This window comes from Tympanuchus pallidicinctus, unplaced genomic scaffold (assembly GCF_026119805.1).
Source record: "Tympanuchus pallidicinctus isolate F22 unplaced genomic scaffold, pur_lepc_1.0 scaffold4, whole genome shotgun sequence".
In the NCBI taxonomy this organism is placed as follows: Eukaryota; Metazoa; Chordata; class Aves; order Galliformes; family Phasianidae; genus Tympanuchus; species Tympanuchus pallidicinctus.
In genome coordinates this window covers 4231669-4243970 of record NW_026294758.1, presented here as the reverse complement: position 1 = coordinate 4243970, position 12302 = coordinate 4231669, and the positions used below count along the sequence as shown (strand labels likewise).

At 35.5% G+C, this 12302-nt stretch overlaps 1 protein-coding gene across 6 annotated transcripts in view; it reads right to left on the bottom strand.

Moving 5' to 3' along the window:
- The window catches only part of PTBP3 (polypyrimidine tract binding protein 3), a 48679-nt gene that overhangs the window by 29929 nt on the left and 6448 nt on the right, over positions 1–12302 (bottom strand). For all 6 annotated transcript variants that reach the window (XM_052700820.1, XM_052700821.1, XM_052700818.1 and 3 more), the window contains 2 exons: positions 11451–11577; positions 10356–10389 (listed from right to left, as the gene is read on the bottom strand). In XM_052700820.1, the coding sequence (XP_052556780.1) occupies positions 10356–10389; positions 11451–11512 (96 nt within the window). In that variant the 5' untranslated portion in view covers positions 11513–11577. The remainder of the gene's footprint in view (positions 1–10355; positions 10390–11450; positions 11578–12302) is intronic.

Here is a 12302-nt window from a genome sequence, read left to right as displayed (position 1 = left end):
TAATTGCTGTTTAGAAATTCCAGCTGGAAAACTAATCAGAGCAACCAAAAGTTACTCTTCATATCCTTCTTGCCACTGATATTGATACACTTGGCAGGAACTACTTCCAGAAAGATGTCAGCTTACAAGGCCCTTACACCAATGCTGCTGTTTCAGCTTTGACACCACAACAATCTGAGTTGATCACAGTATCTTTTGTCCCCATTCTCATACCAGCATCCCAAACACATCAATAATCTCATGATGGGCTAACATTATTTTTTCTTAAATCACAAGCTGACTTACATCTCTCCTCTTTCTCCACAAGATTTCTGCATTTGTTTGGAATTACTGAGCATTGATAAGAGCAACAGACCATCCAACAACCAGACCAAATTGATTCTTCAGTTATTGAGTAGGAATTTAAAAATGGTGGAAAGTATAATTTTAAGCATTTCTTTAAAATAAGTAAAATCTGTAGTGGCAAACAACTTGCCCAGCAAGTGGTGTCTACAGGATGCAACAACCAGCGACAATTTCATGAAACAATTTTTCCTAATCTACTGTGGCCAATTTCTCTGACTAAAGGCATGTTACAAAACTTCAGATTACAGCAATTGATGCCTTCCTTGAAATTACATAAATTTTTCCATGATTTTAAAACATCTGATAGCAAAAATTCCATAACTCAGGCACTTCTAACCAAAAGTTAGAGCAACCTCTTATCTTTCTTGCACAGATTTTCCAGTATAGTTAATTACAAATGGAATAATCTGTGACTAACTCACATTCCATATGAAAGATATACTGTTTGTTTTCCTACAGAATATCTCCTTTCTGAACTGCTTCCAAGATAAAAATAATAATAATAATAACGATATGATCATAGCATCCTACAATCTACAAGACAAAAAAAACAAAAAAATTGGCCCAATAAAATAATAATTCATCCTAAACACACCTTTCTCCTTGCATATAAAATGTAGCTTTGATTTTTTTCTACGTGATTCTATTCAGAAGCAAAAGAATTTCTGTTCCAAAATCTATAATGTAAATAATGTTTTCAAGTTATACTCGCTACAAATTGTTATTAAATATTCATTAAATGAAGTTGTAATGCACACCCCATTAATTTTTGCAGAATCTCATTGGAAAAAACAAAAGTTAAGGGTCATGATCAAGTGAGAAAATTCCCATTATTTTCTACTTCTGCAAAAATCTTTCCAAGCATTTTTCATATTCCTTTGTTCTTTCTTCCACAGATTACATTTGCAACAGCAGAGGTCAAAATTCTACTTTCAAAGTGACGATTTAATGTGAAGTACATTGTTACTGATGTCAAAATGAAAACATTTCAAAGAAAATGGAAGTTAAACTAACAGAAATTTCAAGGTGATATATTTGCATTAAAAATAAACACCGAGAAAGCTGGCATTTCAACATGCTGAAACAGAAGGAAATTATAGGCAATGATCATAAACAGGCAAACCTTTCTTCCTCCACTGCAAAGTTCTCTCCCAAACACACTGGCTCAACAGCCTGATCATCAGACACCAAAGAAAGTTATTTTAGCATAGATAGCTGCTCTTCTGTAGGCTTGAATGCTCTATGGTTCTTTTAGCAACACACTCAGCTCTACTGTCTCTGTTATCAATTATTGAAGCTTCCTGCTACACCAGTAACAAGATACAGTACACTCTTAGAAAGTCATGCAATGGTAATTTTTAAGAAAAACTTAAAAAGTTTAAAAAAAAAAAAAAAAAGGACTAAAAAGGGAATAAAAAATGGCCAAAGTATTAGCTTTGTTGATTTCATTAAGAAGAAACTTTCTCTTCAGAAGAAGAGATTTAGTATCAAATAATTAATGAAGCTGAGACAATGTACACTGCTGAAATATGAAGTTACTACAATACAATAATAGCTTAAACAATTTCTAAGGGCAGATGCCATACTTGAAGTTGAAGATGCAGTGCAGACTTCTCAGAAGTCCTAAACATACTGCATGAAGTACTTAGCTACAATTTCAAAATCAACCATTTCAAGAACTGTACACAAAATAACTGTCTCAATGTCTTCTTAAAAACAGGCATTTCTCATTTGAGACTACATACAGTTTTGTTTGCCTTCTTTTTTTTTCTGTGTTTTTTTTTCAAAATTCATGTAGCAATTTTAAAAGAAATGCTAAGTAAGTGTATTTTTGAAGTATTTTCTAAATGCTAAAGTACGGATTACAAGGTTTATCTGCAGTTCAAACATATTGAGTGTTCACATCAGCAGAAAGAATATGGAAAAGGAGATTTGCTCTACCAAGCTATGGCATTCATCGTGCCCTGCAAGGAAGGAAGGGAGAGAGGGGAAGGAGGCAGTGGAAAGCTCAGGCAGTGTCTTTACTCCCTGCTTCCCTGCTTCTCACCATGCCAACCAGCACAGACATGTAATACACTTCCTGCACAGTATACACCTAAACCGTTTACTCCTTTTGCTGTATGAACAACTCACATTAAAAATACGACATGGTTTTAGTGTACAACATAGAAGACACAAAAATCACCAAACAGATCGATACTGAGAAATTCATCCACGCTCAGTTGTTTTCACCAAGCATAGCCAAAGTGCATAAAAATGAAGTGTTCTGAGTTTCAGTTTACGCTCACCGCTGCAGTTAGCAAGTGACAGAGGGCTTCTGGGGAAGGTGATTCATCTGGGATCCTGCTGGGTGAAGGAGGTATCACCATGCTGCCCAGGGGCAAACCAGCTGTGGGTGTGCTCGCTGTGTGCACCGACTCCTTCACAGCAGTGAAAATGCAACGAAACTCACACTCACTAATCATAAAAAGAACCTGTTTTATCCTCCATATCTAGAAAATACATGGGTTATTTCAGATAGCAATGACTAGCGGGTTACATTCTGCCTTTCAAAGCAGACAAAACTGAGAAACAAATAGAGAAAGCGATGCTTTCACTAAGCACGTAAAGCACAACGAATGCAGCTGAATGTGCTGACAACATTCCTGGCTGTGACACATACATCTTTCATGATGTGGGAGGAGCCAGCCCCACCAACACAGACATCAGCTAGCCAACTGTTGCCTGTTGTCAGCTGAGATAATTGCAGCAGCGCTGGGTAACATTCAGGCCTTTAAATCTTGGCCAAATTCAGCAATTGCAGACACCAAACTGAATAGAGATGACACTACCATTAGCAACTAAGCTTCTATTAGCAACTAAGTTTCTATTACTCTCACCTTATTAAAATATCTGCTGTGGACCATTTCTTTTTTTTTTTTTTTTTTTAATTAATGTTACTAAAAAATATTAAATACCAAACATCACTGATTTTTTCAAGAATACTGGCATCATACTATCTTTTTAAATTACTAAAACTTCCAAGTTAAGATCTTATAACTTGAGAGACACTAGCACAGTCCAAAGTAGATGTGACTGCTGTTTTAAGTGCTGTTGCTGCCTCCACCCAATTGCCTCCAATTTTCCTCTGCTAACCAGGAAAATGAAGCTAGCGTGACTAACAGATTAGACTACAGAGTACTGACAAATTATTCATGCATTGTAAAACACTTCAGGGTTACTGCCGTCAAATTAACCTCAAAAAAGTGCTGCTCAGATTGCCAGCAGTGCAACATCAGCAGCAACAACAAAAAACCTCTTGGTAAATATTCTATTATTGCATAAGTATCAAAATTAAGAATATTATAAAAGGCCTTTTAAAAATCAGATAAATATTTTTGTGGAAAATGTAAGTGTTCTCCTTTCTGGTTTTGGCTTAAAAAAATAATAAATTGCAAAATGGTAAAATCAGTTACTCCCTTCATCAGACCTGAATACAGTTACAACAAGCCTACAGCCACAGAACCACAGCATGGTTGGGTTAGAAGGGACCTAGAAGCCCATTGAGATTCAGCCCTTTGCTGGTCACTGGTTGTCACCCAGCAGATATGGCTGCCCAGGGCCACATCCAAACTGGCCATGAGGACCTCTAGGGATGTGGCACTTACATCTGAAAACCATACGGGTGCTAGTGAAAATGGGATGAGCATTAACATCAGATGAAACAAGCAACCTGGGATAAAGGTTCAACTGCTGCCTTTTACCATTAACTCCAACTTATGTTTAGTGCTCTATGAGAAAGAAAAATAATTTTCAAGTTGTACAAATTTATAGTGATTCCACTCAGCAGCACAAACCATTCCTCCTTTCCCAAAGCACACCAAATATAGCTATATCTGCTTGAAGCTAAACATTTAGCATTTTTTTTCTTCCATTTTCTACTCTCTTTCAGTGTGCCACCCTATTTACATTTGGCAAGGCTGCCAATACTGTATTTTACATGCTTGTCAGGTTTCTAGAAGTTAATTCTGAAAATAATTTTTATTCATTTATTTCTACGTGCATACAAATAACACTTCCATTGAGTCAAAATTGAGTTTATTATCTAAAATACGTATTCTGCAGTGTTCTTAACCTGTCATCCAAAAGCAAACCAGAGAAACTGAAAGTACTGCATTTGGGTTCAAAGCTGTACTCAAACTTGACAGCATAATTATTAATAACAGCACTGTGACCAGTAAGAACTCTAACTGTATGAACTGTTAATTCCCAGTGCGTCTACAACAATGACTGGAGCTCCAGAAGTAGAAGACAAGCCAATAGACTTTGAATGGAAAGCACCATTTTAAAGGAGTTAAAAGGAACCCTGTGTAGTTTTTATCACTTAAATTACTAACAAACCCTGGACTGAGCAGAGAAACAGCTCAACCAGATCTAACTCAATGAAAGAGGCAACTACGCACTGAGAGGAAAATTGTTTTGTACAGATCATACTATTTTACCATATATTCAAGTTCACGTCTTATTAATACACTGTATCTCACTGTTACATCAGTATTCTCTCTACAAAGTTAGAAATTACAAGGTATACTGACAACACGCTAACTCAAAGTCATTTGAAGCTAGGGTTACACCTTAGAAGTGCAAGGATGAAAATGAAGAATCCAACTGTTCTTGCACATACATCCTCAGCTCATCCATAACAGCAAACATATTGAACGTAGTTTTTGCTTCCATAGCTACCTGGCAACATAGGTCAGTCCTTCCATTTGAAATATTTGCCTTGCCAGAGTTAAAATGCTTTAAAAATTTAAAACACATCCTCCCTGTAGAAGCTTCCAGTTGAAATAGAGACATGTGGTACAATTCCAGAACAAAACTAACCACTTGTATTTGAGATAAAACATTGTTTAAGTCAAAACTTCTTTAGATTTTGACAAAAATAAAGAAATCACAAACTCAAAATAATGTGTACCCTGATTTTATATATAGGGGATGAAATAAAGAAAAGGCAACATAGTCAGTTAAAAACCTTGAAGTCATACTCTAGCCATTTTCAGCCATTCAGTACTCATGTTTGCCCCTGACTGCTATTGCAGAAACCAGAAATCAAGGTATTTGCTTTTTGAAACACTCAACGGTTGTATTTAAATGAACATTTTTTCTATTGTACTTACTAAGTACAATAATGGAAAGAGTGAAAAAAATGAAATCAAAGGATCTCATCATCCTGCCCTAAATATGACTGTAAGCATTTATTCTCTACTTGCCACCTAAGAACAGATTCTAAAAATCCTTTTATTCCCTTCTTCCAAAAAACCAAAATGCAACTAAATATTTGTTAGGTGTAAGTACCATGAGTTTTCATTAAGCAATAAGCTCAGGAAGAACTAAAGAGTCATTTAGTCTGCTTGACCCCTCTCAAACCTTAGGCCAGCATTAAGCAAGGACACAGTAATGAAAAGTACTTAAACTGACAACAACTCAATCACCGTTTCAGTTAAGCACAAATATTAGCTCTTCTAAACATAACTATAATACTGTGTTTTTTCCTAAAGTCAGCTTGCCTAGGTCATCTTCAGCATTAAGGAATACAATTTGGACACTTATTAAAATATTTTTCTAAGAAAGTGAGTGGCTGTTTTTAATTTTTGGTCAGAATGGAAAAAGGTACACCAATGGTTTGACTCACTTAATCTGGTCCTTAAAATATGTTGTAAACACTACATACCAAGAAAATCTGTATCTAACAGTGCTGTTATCCCATTTTCTTAGAACACTCAGATTAAATTAGGACATAATCAAGACCAATGTTTGAACAAAAGCCTAGCAATGAAACCAGTTAACAGAAATTTATCCATACTGACAATAGAGCTGAATTTTCTGATGCAAAATCTTCAATGGGAATACCAGCTTAGGCTCTTTTTCCCCACATACTCCATACTATTTCCCCACTGTTTGTCAAGAGGACAAGCTAACTGAATAAAAAAATAACTTGTTATCATCTTTACAACAGAATCACAGAGCTGTGTCTGCATACCTGATGGCACAATGCATCCCACCTGAATTAACAGCTTACTGACACAAAGGTGAATAAGCAGCTTATTGAATTATTTTGCTTTCTTTCTATCCTGTTCCACCTTGGGAATCAAATTCAACAGGCCAAGATGGAAAGCCATTTTTTAAATAAAGACAAGGTTGTTTCCTCCTCCTGCAAGTAATACTCAGTCTGCTCCATGTTCAAATGAGCGGCATCCGGAGGTCAGAATGAAACTTCATCAGCATCAGTAAAAGTGTTGAGGAACTTTCTTGAGAGCATATCATGATTAGCAACATTCTGCAAAGACCAGACTAAGCAGCCATGAAAATGGGAAGCAATTTTGTCTATATTGCATAGAACTTACTAATAATGAGGTCAGAATTTATACAATATGTTCCATAGAAAGTACTTACTGTCTCTAATAAAATTCAGCAATTAACATTTATTTTTCACTTAGCAAGAGACATTTGCAGTCAATATTATTCTAATATCTTTCTTCCAAAAAAGTTAAATAAATTTAATATTTGCAATATTTACATGCCTCTTTCCATTTATTATTTAACGACAGACTCCTTTTCTCCTGCTAAAACTACACTTTTATTCACAGGAATACTAGCACCATCCAACTTAAAAACAGACAAGGCACAGTGGTGTTAAGGAGGCTTCACCAGAAATGCTAACGCTAGGTTCAGTCACTCATAATGCTTTGAATCAGCATTACAGAACCTGTGTGTACTTTTCCACTACAACTGGAGGACAATACCAATGGCAGGGACAAAAGCTTCACAGTTAGCAGCATGAATATCAACTCCAGATTGGCAAAGTTTTATAACTCCCACAAAAGTCTAATGAACGCAGCTTCACTTGTTCTGTATTAAGTCTGAGTTTTGAAAAAGTTTATCTACACTGGATTCTGAATTCACAACTTTGATTATGTATGCAGGTTTACTTGCCAGCTCAGTTTTTCACATTTAAACTCTGAATTTTCTGACTTCAGCATAACTTACTTGTGCCAGGCTCAAATTAAGATGTGCTTACATGCTTTCCATGTTTCATGCACTTCTATGAATTAGTATGTCACTTCAACCAAAGCTAGCAAGTAATCCCAGAAGTGGGCAGTCTCCATCAAAAGAAGCAAACAAGCAAACAAGCAAAAATAAAATTGTTGTTGGAAAAAGATCTGCTGAAGGAAATTCAGTTTAATTGACACACGTTCAGCAGATTGGAAAGTTGTTATTTAACTAAGAAGTACTTAAAGTATTTGTCTAGTTTAACAGCATTGCCATTCCTATGTAAACTGAGAATGCAACAGTCCAAAAGTTCACAAGGCCCAGAATCCTATCTTCAAACTTGCTAAAAGTACCTGGGACCTTCAGAAGAAAATAAGCACACAGCAATATTTTGTCAAAGCACTCTCCCCAAAACTACATAGACAGACAGACTAAAACTAAAACAGAAAGACTAAAATGTTAGAGATATAAATACATTAAACACAGAAATAAAATAAGAGCAGACATGTAAATATAGCGTATCCATCATAGACACACAATAAAAAAAATCAGTACCTAAGTAAAGGAAGAAGCAAAAAAATCAAGAAACAAATCTGTAGACAAGGAGTCTTGATCTAAATAGCATTCACTGCTCTCTAAACTGCCTTCCAAAAGCTTATGGCAGTAAACTACAAAAAAAAAAAAAAAAACCTGAAAAAAATGGACTAAGATTCAGATAACAAATTTTTACATTTCTGGGACAGACCCTGAAACATTCCTCTTTGTTTTCGGCTTTGTGGAACAGATTTTATTACTAAAGGATACAATGACACACACAAAGCCAGAAAATCAAAGAATCATAAGGGTTGGAAGGATCCTCTGGAGATCATTTAGTCCAGGGCACCATTGGCCTTCTTGGGCACAAGGACATGATTCCTCATGTTCAATCCACTGTCCAACAGGACACCCAACTTCTTCTCTGTAGAGCTCCTTTCCAGTCAGGTCAGCTCCTAACTTGTATTGATACATGCAGTTATTCCCTTCCAAGTGCAGCACTCTGTACTTGTCCTTGTTGAACCCTCTACAGTTTCTCTCCACTCAATCTGTCCACGTCCTGCTGAATGGCATCATAGCCCTCCAGTGTTTCAGCCTCTCCACTCAGCTTCATATCCTCAGCAAATTCACTGAAGGTGCACTCTATCCCTTGACCCAGGTCACTGATGAAGATGCTGAACAAGATTGTGCACAGTATCGGTCCCTGGAGAACAGCAGTAGCTAAAGGCCCCCACCTAGATTCTGTGCTGCTGATCACAACTCTGAGACAACGCTAATAGACAATGCCTTCTCTGTTTACACAATACAGGCATAATTATCTCCTTATTTTAATAAAGTTAACAAATGCCAAATTATTTTGCATAGTAATCGCACTTCTTCCTTCTCTAGAGTACTAATATAACTTTCAAAATATCTACAAAGAATTATACAGTTAAAAATGCAGATGGTAACACATTAGTCTAGAGAAAAGCAGTAAGAATTTCAGCTTCATAAAACATGGACTTCAAAGCTCTATAATGCCACGGTTTTGATCAGAGCAGAATAAATGCATTAATTAGTTCACAACAACTTGGACCAATATCAAGTATTTGTCTTTTTATCCCTTCTGTAAAAGAGTAATAATTAACGTGAGGATCATTACAAAGCCGTAGAAAAGTGGTTCTCTCCACTTCTTTGTTAAAAGGAGCAGTGAGTATGAGAAGTTCAAGGCAATGAGTATGAAAGCTACAGCCACATGAGCTTGACCCCAGGTGTCCTGGGATGTCCTCCAACGCCAGGTATCACGGAAGGCACAGTTGTGCCTCGCTCATTTAGGCTGAGCAAGGTGAGACATTTACAAGGTGGAAAGCATCTACCAGGTTGCTCCTTATTAGCTGGCAGACAGTCCTGAGCTGCTGTATATGCAGTGAGTTACTAAGCACATAGTGCTATTTTGATTTTAGCTCTGCTATTTCATTTCTTTTCCATAATATCTGCCTGTTAGCTAGAACTCATCACTCTAAACTCATCCTAAAGGACAAGAATAAATGTATAATTTTGAATGCTGCAGAGACCAAGCAGACACTGTGATACAGAAGCCCTGCTGTGCATTAAAAAAAAAAAAAAAAAAAAAAAAAACAGCTTTTATTTGTAGAGCTACCTTTAGCTCATAATTTTCAGTAACGTTGTTTTCTGACAGTATAAATACAAATTTTATTAGCAAGAAAGATGAATGCCTCCTACTTAACACTTAAATATGTAAAGATAAAAATTAGTTTTCCCAACAGGTTAGAACAGGCTTTCTGTTGAAGAGAAAGTTACTTCGGTAGATTCTTTTCAGATATATTCCTTCTTTAAACAAGAAATATGACATTCAGCACAATCCTTACTATAATTTTCATCTTAATTCTTTAAAAGCAATTGAATGTGTGAGTGCATCTGTAAATAAACACCACAGAGAATGAAATCCTGTACCGTGAGAACCTCATTTCCTTAATCTTAATACTTTTCCACATCACAAATGCATCATCTGTATGATGTGGTACCATATATATAGTTTTGCTGTATTTTACATTTTACTATCCACAAGTCTGAAGATATTTACATGTAAACAGTCTTCTACTTAAACCACCACCAAGCTTATCTGTTTTCCATTGGGTTAGAAAAAAAAAAAAACCACCTTACACACACTTCTGAAGTATAGAAGTATCATTAGTGGACTATCTATTTTATAATATATTATTGTGAAGGACTAATATTCAGAAAAATACGGTTAAGGGAAGCAGAACTAACACAAAAGACTTGTAACTACCAGTCAAGTAACAGTAAAAATGAGCAGCATTATATTCTGACAGCACAGGGCTTTGAACCTTGATTATATTTTAGGTCCCTGCCAACACCAAGTGTTTTACTGTTTTATACAAAAAGAAGGAACAAGTGCACAGGAAAAGATGAAAAATGATTCATACCTTAAAATCAACAGCTGAAACATCTGTTACAAGGCTGTATAAAAAATGAGAGAAAATGAAAGATGTTAGAGGGCAAATTATACAAAGATAATGGTAAAAAGGCTAAAGAAAGAAAGAAAACAGTTGCAAAAGTAAAACTGTAATGAGCTGTGGACTTTTCTCTTGCAAAGGAAATGGTTTAACAATGTACAGTACGGAGAAAAAACAACGCAGGACGGTCTGGATCGCAATAGCAACCAGTCAAACTTCTGCAAAATTTCTATACAAACCACACCCTTTTTACCATCAATTTTTAAAAATAGTTCCTTGTGAAAACAACAACAAAAAGCATGAACAGTACTACAGGTATGTATCAACAGCTACACCTTATAGAATGAAGGACACTCATTTCTGTAATAACAGAAATAACAATAATAATAATAATAATAATAATGTACATTATTAGTAATGTATAAATAATGTACCATACTTAGCTCGTGACTAGCATATTTGAAGGGGAACAAAAAAAACCCCACAACAACACCACCAATCTCCCTTCCCATGCATCCAAAAAAACTATGAATTGATATGAAGCTACCAAAAAGATTTGCCCTTTGAGTGATCATTCATTCAAAAGCATTAAACTACTTTGGTAAATATTTACTTCAGAGTGACGAAGTTGTTCAAGAACATAAAAGTAATCCTATTTTCAACTTGATCACAATACTCCAAAGACACATTTTAGATAGTTTTTCTTTTTGAGTTTTTAATTTTAGGATTCACATTTTAAGCTTCTCTCCACAACAAATGCCATAGATGTATACATTTTAATGAAGATTCGTATTCACAAATAATCATATAATAACTGCAACATTTAAAAACTCTGAGAATTGCACACTTGAAATCAAGCAGATGTAAAGTAACAGAAGTCTGCACAATTACGTGCATCACGTAAATTAAGCATCACATGAATAAGCTACATTAAAGATTTGCATCAAGATTAACAATAAAGAATAATACTTTCATAAATGAGCTTAATTTTAAATTACTGCTTAAGATTTTCTAGGAGAGTAGTCTTGTATGCAAGAAAAGCACAGTCACATCTATGATACCCACTCTTCTTGTTCTTTTTCGCTGGTCTGCTTTGTTTCATCCTCATTCGTCATTTCTTCCTGCATGATATGTTCACATGCAGTAGTCTTTGATCCTCAGCTCAAGTCTGTTTCACCTGTTGAAACAAGCACTAACAGAATAGCCACTGTTAGATTCATCTTTCGGAAAAAAAGCTTTGGAAATAGCATAGTTAATCATACAAACAAGGACAAAATAATCTCTCATTGCCTACAGAGTCATGAAAGCACACAACATTAATGTAAACTACAGTAGAGTTTCATATTTCCCCATATCCATAAAGCCTGCATCTCTTGTCGAAATGAATGCTGCATCTTTTCAGTATGCAGTAACAAGCACCTCTCCCTCCATCATTCAGTCTCCTCAAATAAATCATCGTTCATACAGAATGCAATTTTCCCTCCAGTGCATCCTCTAACAGCCCTCATTTCTTGAAACTTTGAATTGAATACATGAGTTTGTTTGCAAAATTATTATTTTTCCTGATCAAGGTATACTGAAGTGATATAGCTGTCACAGTAAAATGACTTTAACATTAAGTGTGACTTCCTTTTGGTAGGGGGGACAGACCTGATTCTGATAAGAAAACCTATTTTTGAATTCTGTTAATATTTAAATCTACAGATCATGTTAGCATTCTAGGTATTTACACTGGTAATTAAATGAGTTATCACCTTTGAGCAGCCTAGAGTTTTAAATCAGATTGCTTTAGTTAAAAATCAAGTTATTAACACTCATTACACTAGAACAGTTTTAATCTAGGCTTCAGATGGCATTTTTGAGAACCCTGGATCCTACTGAGGCTTTGTTTATTATCAGTCTCCCTCCATATCTTTT